The sequence below is a fragment of the Lipotes vexillifer genome, unplaced genomic scaffold (assembly GCF_000442215.2).
Source record: "Lipotes vexillifer unplaced genomic scaffold, Lipotes_vexillifer_v1.1 scaffold240, whole genome shotgun sequence".
Taxonomy (NCBI): domain Eukaryota; kingdom Metazoa; phylum Chordata; class Mammalia; order Artiodactyla; family Lipotidae; genus Lipotes; species Lipotes vexillifer.
The window spans coordinates 7,595,689-7,613,472 of NW_006797481.1; the positions used below are offsets into that span (position 1 = coordinate 7,595,689).

A 17,784-nucleotide genomic window follows, 5' to 3' on the forward strand; every position below is an offset into this window, starting at 1 on the left:
CTTCACTCATTTATGCTACCTGTCTGGCCTCTGGTGGCATCTGAGTTTGTACCCCTTGATTTGATCCCCTGGATGCTGGCACATGTGTGTATACAGTATCTCCTTGCCCATACGTGCGTTGGCTAATGGCTGTGATGAAATCGAATATGTGTCCAACATGTAGCAGAGGACTAAACATTTTACATGCAGTGTCTCATTTAATCATCAACTTATTTCTAGGAGCATCACTTGTTCATCCTGGTTACTGATAAGGAAACCTAGACTCTGAGTGTCTCAATCCCTTGCCCAAGGTCAGCTTTCAAGGGCCAGACTAGAACGTGCAGCTAGCTCGCCATCGCGTGCTCTTTCCACAGTTTCACACGTTCTCGTCTCTTTTGTTCTCTGCCTCAGTTTCCCTGTTTCTAACACTTCTCTCCGCTTTCGGTACTGGGGCGGGATTGGACATGAATTGTCCCTGGCTGTATGCTAGGGGTGGGGAGGGTGCACGGAGGTGGGGGTGGGAGGTTAGGGACGAGTGGCTGGAGCTTGGAGGGCAGTGGGAAGGGTGGAGGGAGAGGCGGCGCTTATGCATCTGACTCCCCAGAAAGCCCAGAGTGAGCTTTGTGGACCTTCAAACGCTCCTCCGAGGACCGGGGCAGAGCTTGAGGTCTGGATATGGGCCTCTCCCTTCCTCCCTCAGGATGCATGTTGGGCTCTTGGGAATACCCACCCCTCAGTACCGGCTTTTCAAGCATCTGCCCACTGCTCCTGGCTCCCAGATTTACTGGGATGGCATCTGATGTTTGAAGAAACTCTCTGTTACCTAGCGTGAGAGGAGAACCCCTGGTGTCTCAGTGTGAACTTGAGAGGGTGATGGGGAGAAAGCGTGTGGAGCAGGCGGTGGCTTAGCCATGTGTCTTCTTGCCTCTGGCAAATGGGAAGATCTAAGGACTTGAGCAAGGGAACCGCTGACATTATATCTGCCCCTTGAACTTCCGTATTTTCCCCAAGTAGGGGAACCATGGGCCTTGATCATCCAAGAGCTGGAGACGGTGAGTGGCAGGACCTGGAGACGAGCCCTGCTTGTTAAGCCAGTCACTGCAAGAAAGGAGCACTGGCCCTGCCAGGAAAGCCTCCTGGGCTCACCTGGGACAATCACGTCGCATTGCTCTCCCTCATGGTCCTGATGCAAATGGCGGCTTTGAAATAGCTGCTATTGATCTGTCTGCCCATCTAGGTGAATTACAGGAAAGACTTTGAACACTCAAAGGCACAGTTCCATCTGCCATTGGACATGGTAACACTGGTGCATGCCAAGCAGGCTCAGACCCTGGCCAGCGACCAGGACTACAGACACCCACTCCCCCAGTATACTTCCTTGGCCGAGGACCTGAGGCTCAGCTGTGCCAAGAAAGCTCACAAGTTGCAGAGTGAGGTAAGGAGACCGGGCCAGTCTCTCCAGGCTCCTTTCCTCTTCAATTTGACCATGAGGCAGTGACCCACAAACTGCTGGTGGCTCAGTGGGGCTTCCAGAGAAGAGGAATCCCGTACCTGGGCTTTCTTTTAAAGCACCTGCCCTGCTTGTTCCTGCCTAGCTCTTCATGAGCACAATTGCACAGATCTGTTAACAGCAACAACAGCAGTTCATTGAGTACTTCTGCTGAATTCCGAGCATTGTGTTTTCAGGCATTATCTCATTTAATCCTCCAAATAACCCTATATCGGCACTCTTTATCCCCATTTTACAGAGAAGCTATAGTGAGTCTCAAAGAAGTTAAATAGCTCGTGCCAGATCAGAAAACTATAAATGAGAAAGTGGGTGCTGGGACTTGGATGGTGTCCAAGGCAGATGCTTTCAAGGCTCATGGTTTTGCATGTTCAGGACTTGCCAACGGTGTTGCCTCTGGCCCCAGCTTGAGCTGGGGGTTCTTCTTGGTGCATCATATGTTCCCGGGCCACCCAACTTCGGAAGAGGCCTGAGATCTGCTGGGAGAGTTGCTCAGAGCCCCTTTGGAACTGACCCACTTCAGGCAGAGGAGAGTGTTGGGCAGAGGGCAGGGAAATAAGGGTCCCAGAGACCCTTCCTGAGTCCTCCCAAGGAGTCTTGGAGGCCTTCACGCCCCCCCACCCCACCCCAGTGAGGACATTTCTAGCTCATGCCACCTGTTTTCTGAAGCAGGCAGGCCCGGGAGCGTTGGAGGATTTCCTCACTCCCAAGGAGATACAGAATGTGTCTTCCCAACAGGCAGCAGCAGCCTTTTTGGTACTCGCCTCGTCTCCCAGCTTGTTACGTTTCCGTGCCGGGAGATTTGCAAGTAACGGGCCTCTGCTGGAAAATAAAACGCCCCCCCCTCCCCACCAAAACCTGCTTTCTGGTTTGGCAGAGCCTGAGAGCTGAGCGGTGCTCAGATCCGGGTTACTGTTGTCCACTGGAATTTTCCGCCTGTGTACAGCGTTTACTAAGTGACATAAACTGTCAGGAACCCGACAGCAGGTGGAGGAACGAGGGAGCAGCCACGCTCAGCTCAGGGGCCCGTTTGTCACTTGAGCAGAGCCCTGGCTTCCCCTGCCTCTCGTTGCCATAGCAATTGGAAGGCGGCACGCACGGGGGCGCCTCGGTGGCCGAAGGGGAGTGAACTTGGGGCCCCCTTTAAACTGTCAGCCCAGACCCCTCAGGTATACACACCACCTCCACGCACACAGACTCGGGCCTTTGCCAGATTATTCTGGATTCACTTATTAGTTCTTTCTTAACCCATGATTAATTAATGCCGCCTTCTGCTGCTGGGTTTTGTTTTGAAGACCCATTAAACCATTTCCACATTTGCCCCAAGACAGCTGACTTTCTAACCACAATCCTCTCCAGCGTTTATTTTTTGATAGCCCACATTAAAATAAAAATCCGCCAAGCATCCCTCTAACAGCTACGGAGACAAGTGACAGCAGAATTATTTTCTTCTGACCTACATTTTTGTTTCCCTAATGAGCATTTAAGTAAGGAGCGTGTGTGTGTTTGCTGAGTGTGATGTATCTGGAGAGACTGCCTTGGCCTTGAGTTCTAATTATGATGCTGTCTGTCGTGGGTCCTTCCTCATTCTGCGAGCTTGGCTTTTCTGATTCCTCGTGTTGTTCCTTGTAGAATTTGTACCGGTCGGACCTGAACTTCATGCGAGGCGTTGCCTGTGTCATTCCAGGCACGTTAGACATCGAAGGGAGAAAGAGGGCATCTGAACTCATCAGTGAGGTAACCAGAGACCCAGGACAGGTTGGGGGTGTCCAGTATATTCCACGGTAGAGGTTACACAACAATCTGTTTATTTCTTACTGAAGCCAGTTAGATGCTACACTGTTAGCAGTGGCAGCTCACCCAGCCTCTCTCCTTACTCCCTTCTCCATCCAGACTGGATGCCATTTAAGACAGCTTTGCAGATCTCGAGCCAGTTCCTATATTAACATATAAGAATTATTTGCTGGATCCTAAGATGTACTTTCCTAGGGTCCCTTTGAAGAGTGGCTTGTGGTACAATGAAAAGAGGGCGGGCTTTGGAGACACATGTAGTGACTGAAATTCCAGGCCAGTACTCATTTGCTGTGTGACCTCAAGCCAGTCACCTGCCCTCTCTGAGCCTCAACCTCTTAATCAGTCAAATGGGAATGCTCAGACCTCTCTCAGTTTTTGTGAGGGTCAGCACTGATCTAAGCCCTGTGCTTCTCTGGCAGCTGTATACGAAATGGTTGCTATAAGCTTGGTGATAACTTCTTGGTAAGTGACCAAAGTCTGGAATTCTAAGCTCTTTGAACTCCTGAGGAATCTTGCCCACCCCTGGGAGGGCTCTGGGATTTCCATTCACGGTAGATAGGCATAATGGAAGGCACTGCAAGCAAAAGGCCGTCAGCATCCAGCCTGGGTGCCTCAGAATGGCTTACGCATTGATTAGAAGCTCTGAGCAAGCGGAATTGGCCTCACTGTGGGAGTTGAGATTTAATTTTGTGCTTTGCTTTTCCAGTGAAATCTCTAAAGCGAGTGGTTTCTAAACCTCATGGTGCATCAGGATCCCCTTTGGAACTTAAAAAAAGTACAGAGCCCACTGACGATTTACTGAATCCCATCCCCTGGGGTGGCGTGCAGGCATGTGGATTATTTTAAGCTGCACGGTTGTTTCTGGTAACCCCCCAAAGCTGAGGAGCCCAGGGTTTCCAGCGAGCAAAGGAAATTTGGGAGCAAAACGTGAATTTCTTTTTTTTTTTTTTTTCCTTGCGTTATGCGGGCCTCTCACTGTTGTGGCCTCTCCCATTTGCGGAGCACAGGCTCCGGACGCGCAGGCTCAGTGGCCATGGCTCACGGGCCCAGCCGCTCCGCGGCATGTGGGATCTTCCCGAAACGGGGCACGAACCCGCGTCTCCTGCATCGGCAGGCGGACAGACGGTGTTTGGGCTCAGCAAACAATGGCAAAGTGACTGGTGTAGGTGAAAACCACAGCTGCTGCACACAGAAGTAGATCCACATTTCTTTTCTTCCTTAAATCTCCTAGGTTGTAGTTGTCCAAGATTTAATAGGAGCTAGAAGAGCTAAACATATATCTGTAGCCAAATAAAGGATGGGTAAAAGGCCAATTATCAATGTATCAACTGTGTCTTCCCGAAACGGGGCACGAACCCGCGTCTTCTGCATCGGCAGGCGGACTCTCAAGCACTGCGCCACCAGGGAAGCCCATAACGTGAATTTCTATAGTCGTGTTCACATTCGTAGCAAAGGGCTAGATCTCCCTTTCCCATTGATAAGTATCTGATTCCATCCGTCCTCTCCTCTCTGCTTCTTCATCCCACTGGGTTCTGAGGTCACAAGAGCAGGGGACGGACTGGATTCTGGGCCACAGACTAGCAGCCTTTGCAAAACGAGGTTTTCTAGCTAGTGCTTAATGAGCTCGTTTTTCTGCTGCTTTTGCATCTTACCTTGTCTTCTTATTGCCTCTTGTGTGTGAGCTCAGAGTAAATATCGTCAGTGTCCCCAGTCATTCAAGTACACGGCCGTGACAGACACTCCCAGCCTCACTCATGCAAAACTCAGCAACCAGATTACAAACGAGGTAAAAGCTTCGGATGGCTTTGGGATGGGCTTTTTAAAAACTGCTGGATTGCTAAAGAATATGTGTGAATATTTGTGGGATTGGCGGGGGGGGGGGTCGCGGGAACGATGGGTGTTTGCATGGAAAGAAAACAATGTCATTAGACAGAGCCTCAACCGTTGCCAGAAGGAAAAAAGGCCCAGGAAGAAATCTGGTTTAGTCTGTCGTCTCGCCCCCCAAATGTGGTCACGGACCGACAGCATCAGCATCCCCTGGGAGCTTGTTAGAAATACCAAACCTCGGGCCCCACCCCGGACCCACCGAATCCACACGGTCATCTAACAAGATCCTCATGGGTTTCCTTTGCACATTAAAGTTGGAGATGTGCTGGTCTGTCATTCGTCTGTTCTAGCTGGGCAGATATTGGCTAATCATTTCTCCACTGTCATTCTGATGATGATGATGGGAAGGATTTGTGGTTGTCCGGGGACAGTGATACAGTGTGATGTTTGCCAAGCTTCTTGGTTCTCTGCTTCCTCTTCTCACTCACCACTTACCCAATGATCACTTTAATATTCTAGCAGAGGGGTGGGTCCCAGGGGAAAGAATCTCACTCCACAAAATCATCATTCCAGCCCCACTTCTTCTTAGTGGCCCTCTGACAAGTTTGAAATATCGAGTGAGCTTGGCAGAGAATGAAATTTCGCTTTTAAAATTCTCCTTCTGACTCTCACTTTTCGAAGTCAGTGGAGATTTGGGTATTTACACACTAGTTCCAAGCTCGGGATAAGAACATCCAAAGGGCTCTGTAGCGTGACATGATCGAGTTAAAATTCCCACTGAACCCTTCTTGCCTGCTTTGTGATTGGGGTGCCGAGGGGTAACAGTGCCTCCTGCAGTGGCCTCTGGCCCTGGAGGACTCAGAAACCACAGACCCAGTTCTAATCACGAGAGCAGATGTTTTCACAACGGCTGAGGCCGTGCAGCGCAGCAGTGGTGTGAGTCTGCCCACGGGAGGATCCCGGGATTTTAGTAAAGGATGCAGACTGGGGTTTGCGAACCTCCCTTCCAACTAGCAGAGCTTCTCCTAAATTTCCCAGATCTTAGTATTGTCTTTACACTGTGTCCTCAGCAAAAAAAAAAAAAAAAAAGTCTGCAATGGGAAGAAGCATGATAATATATTCTTAAAGGTGTTTTTCTTCCCTCGGCCTATTATTGAGCAAAGTATAGGGAAGGGAAAAAATATCTTTTCTTTTACCCATCTCAGGTTGTTGGCTGGGGCTCTGTAACAAAAGATAGATTAACAAGAGAAAAGCATACAAATATATGTAACATAAGCTTTAGGTGGTGCAGGAGTCTTCACAAGGAAATGGAGACCAGGAGGGAGAGGACGGTTAAACCTGAGCGTTTTTATTCTAGGTTTGATGGAGAGTGGACAGTCGTGGGAAAATGTGTAGGGCAAAAGCGGGTGAGCTAAGGGCAGGGAACTGGGGGACACATAGCGAGGTCTGTTTGCTCAAATGCCTCTCGGTCCTTCCGAGGTCAGAGATGAGCTTGCTCCTTCCCTGTGTCAGGGGGAGGGCAGCTCCCACAGGAGGGGGGAAGGTCAGAGAGAGGTCTTCCATCTCCTGCTGCTTCCAGATTCTTTCGGCTTAAAATACGCACTATGCCAAGGTACCATATTTTGGGGTAACGTGTCCTGAACCCCATCACAAGCAACTTGCAGTTTCTTCCCCATTCCTTTCACAGCACTCAATTTGACTCATGAAGGACTATCTCTACTGCAAAAAGACATCTCCTCCAGGCTGAAGGTGTACCCGTGACACAGCGAATGGCCTTTTACAAACGTATTTCCCAATTGCAAAGGAGGGAACTCCAGCCCTGCAGAAATGCACAGCACTTACCTTCTTGCCTTTTCTTTTTCTTTTCCTGCCCAGCGCCTCTATAAAGCAGCAGGCGAGGACGTGAGACACCAGTACACAATGACCCTGGGCCTGCCCGAGTTTGTCCGAGCGAAAACAAACGCAGCCAACCTGAGTGATGTAAGCCTTTCCCATTGCTGAGGTTGAGATGTGCTCCAAGGCCACATGTGTCTGTGTCTGTGATGGGACCTAACAGTGACCCTGGTGACTTTCACGGAAACTTTAAACAATATATCTTGTTGACACTCATGTTAAATATACCTTACACAGATGTGTTGATACCTACGCGTCAGAGCCCACTTCCGAGAGGGTGCTAATGAGATTTTCTTTGCAAAATCGAAAGCTTTTGTTTGTCAGGAATTGATTCTGGAACACCACACTGCAAATAAAAGTGGGTAGCATTTGTTCTTTGAGTCAGGTAATTTTTTTTTTAAAAGAAGATCTACATGTGTTCCTACCGTAGGCAAAATACAAGGAGTCTTGGCGGAATCTCCGTGTTCAAGGCTACAAGCTGACAATAGACGCCCTCCCCTTCCAGGCGGCTCGGCTCTCTGGAGATATAGCCAGTGATGTGAGTTGAATGATATGACCTTCCATCCGGCCTAATTTCTGTTAACTTCATGTAAAACAATGTCTACGGCTGATTTTCCTGAATTAAAGCAAATCTATCACCATGTGAGACAGGATGTCACCTGCAGAATATATTAGTTATGAATGAGATTCTTTGACGGAGAGAGGGAAAGAAAGGCCCTGTTAATCAGAAGCTAAATGCAGGCAAAAGTCTCTAGCAGGAAGAAGCTTACGATTTATTTCTAACTGCAGTGTCTAGGCAACGATCTCCCCGTAATGTGTGAGCTGTCTGTTTTCTAACTCCACCCAGAATTAGAAAGAGAACTCGCAGTAGAAATTGTGATTCGGCTCTCTAGTTTCCCGCGTCGGCGGTAGGATTTTCAGCTGTGTTTCAGCCACTCTGTTGATAGCACATCCATAGCTTTGGGACATGAAGGTGACTTTCTGTTTCCCACAAACAAATCGCAGAAAATGTAGACTTCAAATAAACGGATCCTGCCTTTGGGGTTTGATGTTTTGCCAAGTGCAAGGGGATAAAGCACAAGTTTCTCTTTTACCCTTTTTGATAAATTCCTTCTGGGCACAGGACAAGTAAGGGGAGTGGGCCCCTCACTTTGGTTCTAAGGATCTGGTTTTAATTAGATGGGAGGAAGGGAGCAGTGTTTTCCACTGTTCCTCCCCCAGGGAGGAAGCCGTGCTCTCAGGCCAGCCTCACTGTGGTTTTTCTTATAATCATCTCCTCCTAGTGTAAGAACAGGTGATTTTCTTACAGTCTTCAAGGAAAATGCATAGACGGAATGTAAGCGTCCCAAATGCCAGCCCCTGACCGCCTGGTCCCCCGCTTCCAGTTTCTCTACAGGCACGACTTTGTGAAGGAGCGAGGGAGGCTGATCGGGGCCCAGAGTGTGAGAGACGACCCCCGGCTCCAGCACTGCCAGCGGATGGGCCGGCTGCAGAGTGAGCTTCAGTACAGGAGGGAGGCGGTGGGCAACAGAGCCCAGTGCCACCTGCCCATGGACATGGTGCCCCTGGTCCACGCCAGGAAGGCCCAGGCCCTGGCCAGCGACCGCGACTACAGGACACAGTGCCACGAATTCACGGCACTGCCCGAGGACCTGAAGATGGCCTGGGCCAAGAAGGCTCACGCCCTGCAGAGTGAGGTAGGGTGGGGTCCGTGGATCACACATCAGTCCCCGACCTTCCTCCTCCCACCAGGCCTGCGTGTAAATCTCTGCTTCTTCCTTAGCCTTTCGGATCCCCCAAATGATTTGCTTGGTCTGTGCCATCTAGGTTGGAATTATTCAATCAATCAACAGATATTTGTTGAGCACCTACTATGTAGCAGGCATCCCTCAAGGCCCTGGGGATACAGCAGTCAACAAAAGAGTCTAAAAACTCCCGGGGTCATGGAGCTTCCGTTCTGTGGGAGGGACATAAAGTATAAGTGAGGCGTGTAGTATGCCAGATGGAGACCAACAGAGCAGGGAAGTTGGGTAGGGGGGTGTGAGTGTGTGCGTGCGACTTAAAATGGGGGTCAGGGTAGTTCTCACTGCAAAAGTGACATTTGAACAAAGCCCCTGAGTGGCAGCAGCCTCAGCATATTGGAGGCTGGAGTGAAGCAAGTGTGTGGGTGGGTGCAGAGGATGTCGTAGGTGATGGGGATGGGGTCCGAGACAGAGGCTCAGGGCTGGACTGTGCGCAGTAGGCGTGGCGGTGAGGCGAAGAGAAGAATTGCCCCCAGAGCTGACACTCACTGGCTGCTTTGCCAGTAGCGGCACCCTCGCTACTGCACTTGGGGGCGGGGGCCATTGCTGTTCCTGTTTCACAGGCGAGGTCATGTGGGAGGGGCCGAGGCAGGACTGGCTCCAGAGCCCACACTCCCAACCCTCCCGCCATCTGGTGCAGGGGAGTCACGCTTCCTATGATGCAGGTGTGGACCCTGAGGCCCAGAGAGAGGAGGTTCTGGCCCACGCAAGGTCATCAAGCCTGTAGCTGGGTAGCGCCAGCCACTGCCCCCGTGGTGGAAGGCTCTGGAGGTCAGTCCCAGGCCCCTCCAAGCCTCGGCTCCCTCAGCCGGGCCGGGGCCGCAGTGAAAATGTGGTCACGGTCAGCACTTACCGGGCGCGTGCACGTGGCAGGCTCTGCACCACGCGGGCGTCCGTGCATCGTCTCTCCAGCCCCACGGCTCCCCTAGGAGGAAGGCACTCTCATGTTAGAGCAGAACTCATGGGACTGTGGTCACATCAGTCCTTATCATCCATATCAGGGTTTCCCAGCTCAGGCGCTTTTGACATGTGGGGCTGGATGCTTTGTCGTGGGGGCCTGTCCTGTGCACTGCAGTGTCCCTGGCCTCTACCCTCTACATCCCACAGCACCCCCTAAGCGTGACAATCAAAAATGTCTCCAAATATTGCCAAATGCACCGGGAGACAAATCTGCACCCGACTGAGAACCCGGTTCTCAGTTGAGGGCTGTTCTATATGATGCACTGAGCATGGTGCCTTGTCTGTAGGAACACACCAGTAGGTGTGAGCATTTCAGACTATGTTCTCCACCAAGGCTTCCGACTCTGGTGGCCTTCAGAGAAGCGGCTGCTTCTAGTTTAGTTATATTGCACAGGCAGAGTGTTGTAAACACCTAATGGATGATTAATTGTGACGATGATGTGATTGAATGAACGTCAGGGTCATCTAATTATGCCTCGAGATTTGCTGGAACTGCAGTATCGTGTTGGGCACCAACCAGCGTGTGTAGAACAGGGTGAGTTTATCGGTCCCCACTCAGGGCACGTGGTCACTGAAGCACAGCCCAGGACCCACCTAGAAAGCCTTCCGCTTGCTAGAAGGCCACCCTGAGGTCCAAGAAGAACTCATAGCATGACTTGGTGCCCAGCCCGGGACCCTCTTGTCGGTGGCCTATTCCTGGGGAGAAGAGAAACCTCCTGGGACAGGACAGGTCCTGAGGAAGTTACAGAGGCCACCGGGGAGAGGTCGGGGGCCAAGCTGGAAGCCCAGCTTCGTCACTCACTGGCAGTCCTTCCGCGGTCACTTGGCTTTCTAGGCCTCCATGTCTCCACTGGAAAAGCAAAGAGGTTTGATTTAATTGGTGATCTCAGATTTCAGGATTCATAGATTAATGTCTTTTAAAATGCTGGCATCAACATAATGTCAGGCTATTTAACTAAGTAAGGAACAATACCAAAAACCAAACCCTACCTCAGACTACCATTTACATCACTGTTACTTCTGAAATGAAAGGATATTTTAACACTAAAAAAAAAAGAAAAAAAAAAAAAGCCGAAGAGGACGAACAAACTAAGACAGAGGATCCTTCCCAAGAAACGCTAGTCATCAATCTTAGACTGACATTTTACCAAATGGGATATGTATTAGAGTGTTGTATACTTATCTGGCAGGGGAGATACCATGATCACGAAGGTGGCTTTCCCAGGGCGAGGCTTATCCATTGCACTCCGGATGTGCTGACCCCTGCGATTTCCCCAAATGTGGGAAACTCGACTGCATAAGTTGTGGTAGTGGGGGACTGTGTTCGCGCTTTCCCCTAAAAAAAAAAAAAAAAAAAAAAAAAAAAAAAAAAAAAAAAAAAAAAAAAAAAAAAAATCAAAAAGAGTGTTGTGTGCTGAGAAATTATCGCCTAATTGGAAAATGACTGTGTTGTGCTTCATGCACAACAGGTTTAAACTGGGGGGTCTTGGGCTCTAAGATGCTGTGAACAGTAGACCCGCACCGTTTGTCCACAGATGGTTCTGAGGCTTTAGTCTTCTCAGAGTCATTGCTGAAAATCCAGTTCCATGTGGTTATGTTATAGCGAAAAGGAGACAAAGGCTCAATATGAGCTCACTCAGTTCAGCAGAATCTAGGGTAGGAACAGTAGCCCTCAGTAGCCTTCAGCCATTTCTCCTGTCCTCTTCCACCCAGGCCGGAAAGAATGCTGTGGGATAGAAGGTCCTCAGGGCCGTGATTGCTTAAGTCACGCTAACCTCAGGGATGTACCTGAGACGTGTGCTCCGCCCAGGCCACGCTCCACCACGAATCGGTGCTGGTTCAGTCACCTCTTAGTATTTCCCAATCTGCCAGTGCACACTCCCCTCCGTGATCTCACGCGGGGGCTGCAGGGCATCCTGCAAAGCACAGGGACAGTCAAGGGGACAGTCCTGGCCCGGCCCTTTATGGCTACCCGGCCTCAGGAGACTCCTTAAGCTCTCCTAGCTTCAGTTTCCCCACCATCACAAATAACAACAACAATAACAATACCCAAAAAGTATGGAATGCTTATCCTGGGTCAGGCGTTTGTTTAAATATCTTGCGCGAACCATGTCATGTAGTATCTAGGTAAGTACTGGCTTTACTCCCATTTTTACAGTTGCGGTGACTAAGGCACCTGCAACCTTCAGTAACTTGCTTAGGGTCATAGGCTGGCAGGGAAATGATTTGCTCAAGACCATACGGCTAGTGAGAGGCAAAGTGGGGCTCTGGGCTCCCGACTCTGGGTTCAGTGCTCTCTGGCTCCCCCTGGTGGCTAGATTAGGAACCCAGGTGCCCTGGCTCCCGAGCGTTCTCTTAAGGACCACCCATGCAGCATCCCCACAGGACAGCAGCTGGTAACTCTTCTGAGAATCCGAACAGACATTTAAACCCCGACATTGTTCTGTAGATGGGAATAAGAGCTCGTCCTTTGAGAATGGCGCAAGCACTGAATGAGATAATGAGTCTAAAGCAAACCACACCCTATGCAAGGTAGCAAGGTAGTGGTTATGGTGATTCTTATTAATACGACGAATATACCGCTTCCCCTGGCCACCTCCTGGGTGCCTCTGCTTATGTCATTCCTGTTAGAACTCAGGGGCTGAACGCTGCAGCTCCTGCGTCTGCCACACTGTGCTCCAGGATAGGGGTGCCAGGAAACCCCACGTGGGACTCTGAAGGTGGCTTCTAGGCCTTCATATATACAAGGGCAGATAGTGAGGCTGCCATGTGGGGAAGCCAAGTTCAGCTGGGCATCCTGAGAAGGTCTCTTGTTATCTTAGAATCCTTCTTTGAAACCGTCTTTGGGCCGATTCTCCTCGACTCCCCTGCTCTCTCTCCCTGTTTTATCGTGAAGTCTGGGGCAGGCGTGTTGTTTTTAGGGTCTGCGTGAATAGTCAAAGCTGGGCTGGGAGCAGAAATATCAATAGACAATTCATTTATAAGAGAGTCTAAGGCGCAGTCAGATCTTTGGGGAACCTGCATCTTGCCTTCTGACTCACCTGCGCTCGCACTGTTCAGCTCCACAAAAGGCAAGTTGAAAGCGTGCTCCCCCGCTTCATCTCACTTATGAAAGGAGCAAGGCCTGGCTGTGAAGAGGCCCTGTAGGATGATTCTCTCTAACTTAGAAATTTATCCAATTTTCTCTGTTCTTTATCAGAGTGGAAGGCAAAAGCTTTGCCGGTGTAGACTGAAAGATCGCGGTATAAAAAGCAATCTCACTGACATGGGGTTTTGAAACGTGCTCTGGGACCTGAGTGATGTCTCCCTGCACCAGTTGGAAAGCAGAGTGGAATTTGCACAGGGGCCTTAACCAGCAGACAGTAGATCAGAAACGGACCCTCTTTGAGGCCAGCTGTGAGGGGCACTGTGATTCCTGAAATGAAAGAAAACTAAAAAGGCCGAAAAGGCTGATTTCAGGAGTGGGTGTTTTGCGTTACAGCAGAGCTTATATCTAAATTAGAGAAAGGCTAGCAACTTCGTTGAGATCCAAATTTCAGATTTCCTTAGAGAGTCTCTTTCCACCTTTAAAAATGCCTAATTTCCGTACGGAGAGGAAGAAAAGCAACTGTCTCATCGTAGGTAATGGTGGGCAGATCAAAGAATGGTAATTAGATTTAACATTTTAGGAGACTCCCAATCAGACCCACTGTCTTTTGTTTTGTTTCGAAAATGTCAAAACTGAGTTCATCTGATGCCTTAAGTTTCCCTTTTATATACACAGGTGTTAAAGGCTGCAAGTTACATGTTCAGTACCTACTACGGACCCATTGTCTTAAAACAGCACTTACTATTTTCTCCCCAGAATTGATGCTGTACTCCTGATCTTTTGAGTCCTTAAAAGGAAGAAGGTGGATAAAGCTTAAGCCCATTTGTGCAATATAAGCACATCATGAGTAGAAGTAGGAGAAGGGGTAAACCGAGGCACAGAAGGATTAAAATGGCTTGCACGCCATTCACCAGGTGTAGCCGGGTTTGTTCCGGTTTTGAGAGTCCTGCTATAATCGTCTTCCCCTCCCCCCACCACCGCAAGAAAAAAACAAATCTAACACATAGAGTGGCTTTTACCCCTCAGGACTCTCAGGTGTTTTCATGAGAACAGAGGGGTTGTCATGACCTTCAGGTATCACAGAGAGAAACTGAGTCACATTTTGGTACAGTGATTTGCTCTGAGTCACAGCAGGTTTGATCCAGAGCTCAAAGCCCTTTGATCAACTGAAAGTGTATAAAAACGTTTCTGTTTAGGCAGGCGGTCAATCGCCTCACTGCCAGAATGAAACAAAATGATGGGGGCTGATGTGTGGGGGCTGGGGTGTATATCTCAGGTCGTTCTTAGGGATCATTCCCGCAGGTCAGTACCTTCTGCTTCAAACCCAGCCAGTTTATGGGTGGGACCTTCCTGTATGGTACACTGGACCCGTTATTTGATTCTGGACAGAGTGCACAAACTCAAACAGTTTGACTCGATGACATGCAGAACGCACCTGAATGAAGATGTTGAAATGTTGCGATGAAGCATTTTTACAAATGCCCCACAGTCTTCGACCCTCTCCTGATAAAAGCCAATGATTTTCTTCCTGCAGTTGCACTACAGATCAGACCTGATGGGCATGAAGGGGACAGGATGGCTGGCGCTGAGTTCCCCACAGATAGAGAGTGCAAAGAAAGCCGGAGAGCTCATCAGCGAGGTACCATTAATCTGACTCTAGCACAGACGCAACCTGGCGTTTATTTCCTCCTGACGAGGGAAACTGCAGATGGACTGGAGATCCCAAGAGGGCCCCATGGCCACTGGACTCCTGATATTTCTCTGGGGCCATTTGCAGCCAAATCCCAAGACAGAACACGATTTCCCTCCCAGTGAATTCACGTGCTGGGGAGTTAAAGGCATGTTCCAGTCGAGCAGTGAAAGAGGGGTGACGCATTAGAAGATTCTCAAGAGAGGCGTTAATGTACAATTGTGATCTAAGCTGGCCCATTATTTTTGGGGAGGCAGGGAGAGGGTTCGCCACCCATCTCCTGAGTTTACTCACAGAGTCCAGTGTCTTGGGGTCGTCTGACTTCAGAGGCTGTTAAAAGTTGCACAGAGATGGTTACGTTCACTGAACTCCCCGCCATATTGATGACCTAGAGATTCTTGCCCTGGGAGCTCGTTGAGGGTGCCACTGCTTTCTTCAGTTCCTTAATAACAGAACCTACTTTTATAGTGTCTGAGCAGGACCACCTTGTTGCTGGATCCCTCCCTTTATTGAATTCCTTTATTGTGATGAGCTATGGCATCTTGCAGCCTCTCTTTTCGAGAATGTAAATACCCGGAAAATGTTCCTTATCACAGGGGCAGCTTGGATCTCTTCCGTGTGCTGGTGAGGTGCCCACCAAGAAGAGAGATGTGTTTTCCAATCATGTCATTGGCACATTTGGTACTGAGCAGATGGGGTGAAGCTGCACTCAGAAAAGTGCATGGCGTTTGATTGTTTCATGAGAATCTTGGTCCCTCTCTTATAGACCAAATACCGTAAAAAACCAGACACTATCAAATTCACCACGGTGGTTGACTCTCCAGACCTAGTTCATGCCAAGAACAGCTACATGCATTGCAATGAGGTGGGTGTTTTCTCTTCACTCATCCCAGGCCCAGGAGTGGGTAGTGCTGTGCAGTGGTCAGCGCTTAAGATGTGAGGGCAAACCTTTTGTCCCTTCCCCGGGCGATCTTGGGTCAGTTTTCTAATGTCTTCTAACTCCGGTTCCCTTATTTGAAAGGAGGGTAATAATAGCAACGATTTCATAAGATTGAGTGAATTAAATGAGGGTTAAATAAATAAAAGTACATGAAGCTTTTGGCAAGTATCGGAACATAGTAAGTCCTCAATACATGTCTCTAGTTTGACTCATAATCATAACAATAATAATACTAAGTATTATTGATGATCCCTTACCAAACACTAGGTCAGATACATCTTAATTGTTGATAAATGATAATGGAATTAAAAGCTTAACATAAGCCAATTAGAAAAAAAGAAAAAAAAATGGCTGTATCAAAAGCTTCTTTCTGCTTTTACTCTCTGTATGATTTAGCCCCATTTCCTCTCTCCTGTATTAATTTCGAAGAATAGGAAGTTACATATACTTTTTTTTCTCTGAAATTGTCCAGGGATTGGATTTTGCACACTGACAAAGCTGCCCCATGCTCACAGAGTCCAAATGTTGTACTGACCAGTTCACATTTGCAAAACCCAAATTGAATTTGGGAAAGGGTTGGAATATTAAATATTATATTTCCTCTCCAAAACTGGATGAGACTCAACCACTTCCTAAAATTGTTTGCAATTCTTAGATCGCTGCCCTAAAAATAGCAACTAAGATAAAATTTGAGTTTTAAAATTGTGTCTTCTTGGGACACAGGGTGGACTGTGAAAACTTCACACTTCTGAACAGATATTAAGGCATTTAAGACTTTTTAGCTGTTGTGTCTTTTTATCATTACTATTAGTGTTAAGTAGCAAAGGTTTGGAGGCATCTTGTCACTAGTAAAAAGCTTGAGCAATGCCCAGTTGCAAAGATTCTCTGAAATATCCACCCACTTTTACTGTTTGTGAAACACACAGGTACAGCCAGCCAGGGTGATGGTTTGTGACGCTTTTGGAGCAAATCTTGATGAATATTTTAAGCAGGGTTTATTTAAAACCAACCCCGGGGGCTTCCCTGGTGGCGCAGTGGTTGAGAATCTGCCTGCCAATGCAGGGGACACGGGTTCGAGCCCTGGTCTGGGAGGATCCCACATGCCGCGGCGGAGCGACTAGGCCCGTGAGCCACAATTACTGAGCCTGCGCATCTGGAGCCTGTGCTCCGCAACAAGAGAGTCCGCGAGGCCGCCATAGTGAGGGGCCCGCGCACGGCGATGAAGAGTGGCCCCCGCTCGCCACAACTAGAGAAAGGCCTCGCGCAGAAACGAAGACCCAACGCAGCCAAAAATAAATAAATTAATTAATAAACTCCTACCCGCAACATCTTCTTAAAAAACAACAACAACAACAACAACCCCGCCTGACCCTGGCCACATGGGCCCCTCCCTTCCTGGGTGGCTTCTGGAGGGATGCTCTCCGTGGGCTTCTATGCCCTGGGGCGAGGGTATCGGGGTCACTCGAGTGGGAGGGGCAGGAATGGGAACCGGCCCCTTCACCTTGGCTGCAGCAAGTGCAGTTTCCCATTTACTGTGAGCCTTCTTCCGCGCAGCGCCTATACAGGTCAGGCGATGCCGAATCCCGGCACAGATACACCCTGGTCGCCGACCACCCCGATTTCACCAGAGCCCGCCTCAACGCGCTGCATCTGAGCGATGTAAGTGAACCAGCGGTTCATGCGGTGTGTGCCTGTTTCTGTGAAATGATCTGTGCCCAAATGGGATTTTATTTGTTAAAAAAAAAAAAAAAAGAAGAAGACGGTCCTAGGAAGGGGGGCTGGGAGTGGAAAGAACCGTGGACTGAGAGTGGGACAAATGACATGTGTGACTTTGAGCCACTTTCCTCGCTGGGCCTCAGTTTCCCAGCTGTAAAATGGGGCTGGAGCTGTGCTAGCCAATGCCCGTGGTCCTTCTAGCTCTCAAATCCTAATGCTGGGCATGGCTCCAGAGACCGCGGTCAGGTGCTGAGTTACGGCCAGAGGAGTGTTGCCGGTGCCCTGGCCCCGCGGGTGTAGACACCTGCTCTGTTTGTTCTTTGGACACCTCTCCTTAGCCATTCAGAGCAGTGTAAGTTTGGAGACAAAGTGGCGCTTTCTCTGCTTTCTGCAGTTTAGAAAGATGCTGCAATTGTAGTCCATCTGGTCCAAACACAATCCGCTCCTTTGTGTGTGAGGCTGTAGACCCCAACACGTCTGTTTCCCTTGGATGTGTGCCCTTTGCATGCATCACCGAGATGCTGTTTCCTAAACCCAGGCTTGTTGGCAGGGGTTGGAGGCCCCTGGTCGTAATAGAATAGGCGGCCG

General features: G+C 49.3%; 1 protein-coding gene across 1 annotated transcript in view; it reads left to right on the top strand.

Moving 5' to 3' along the window:
- The window catches only part of NRAP (nebulin related anchoring protein), a 71,044-nt gene that overhangs the window by 47,369 nt on the left and 5,891 nt on the right, over window positions 1–17,784 (top strand). The window contains 9 exon segments of the mRNA XM_007469623.1: window positions 1,217–1,414; window positions 3,119–3,223; window positions 4,968–5,066; window positions 6,983–7,087; window positions 7,431–7,538; window positions 8,386–8,697; window positions 14,385–14,489; window positions 15,307–15,405; window positions 17,035–17,139. Of these exon segments, the coding sequence (XP_007469685.1) occupies window positions 1,217–1,414; window positions 3,119–3,223; window positions 4,968–5,066; window positions 6,983–7,087; window positions 7,431–7,538; window positions 8,386–8,697; window positions 14,385–14,489; window positions 15,307–15,405; window positions 17,035–17,139 (1,236 nt within the window).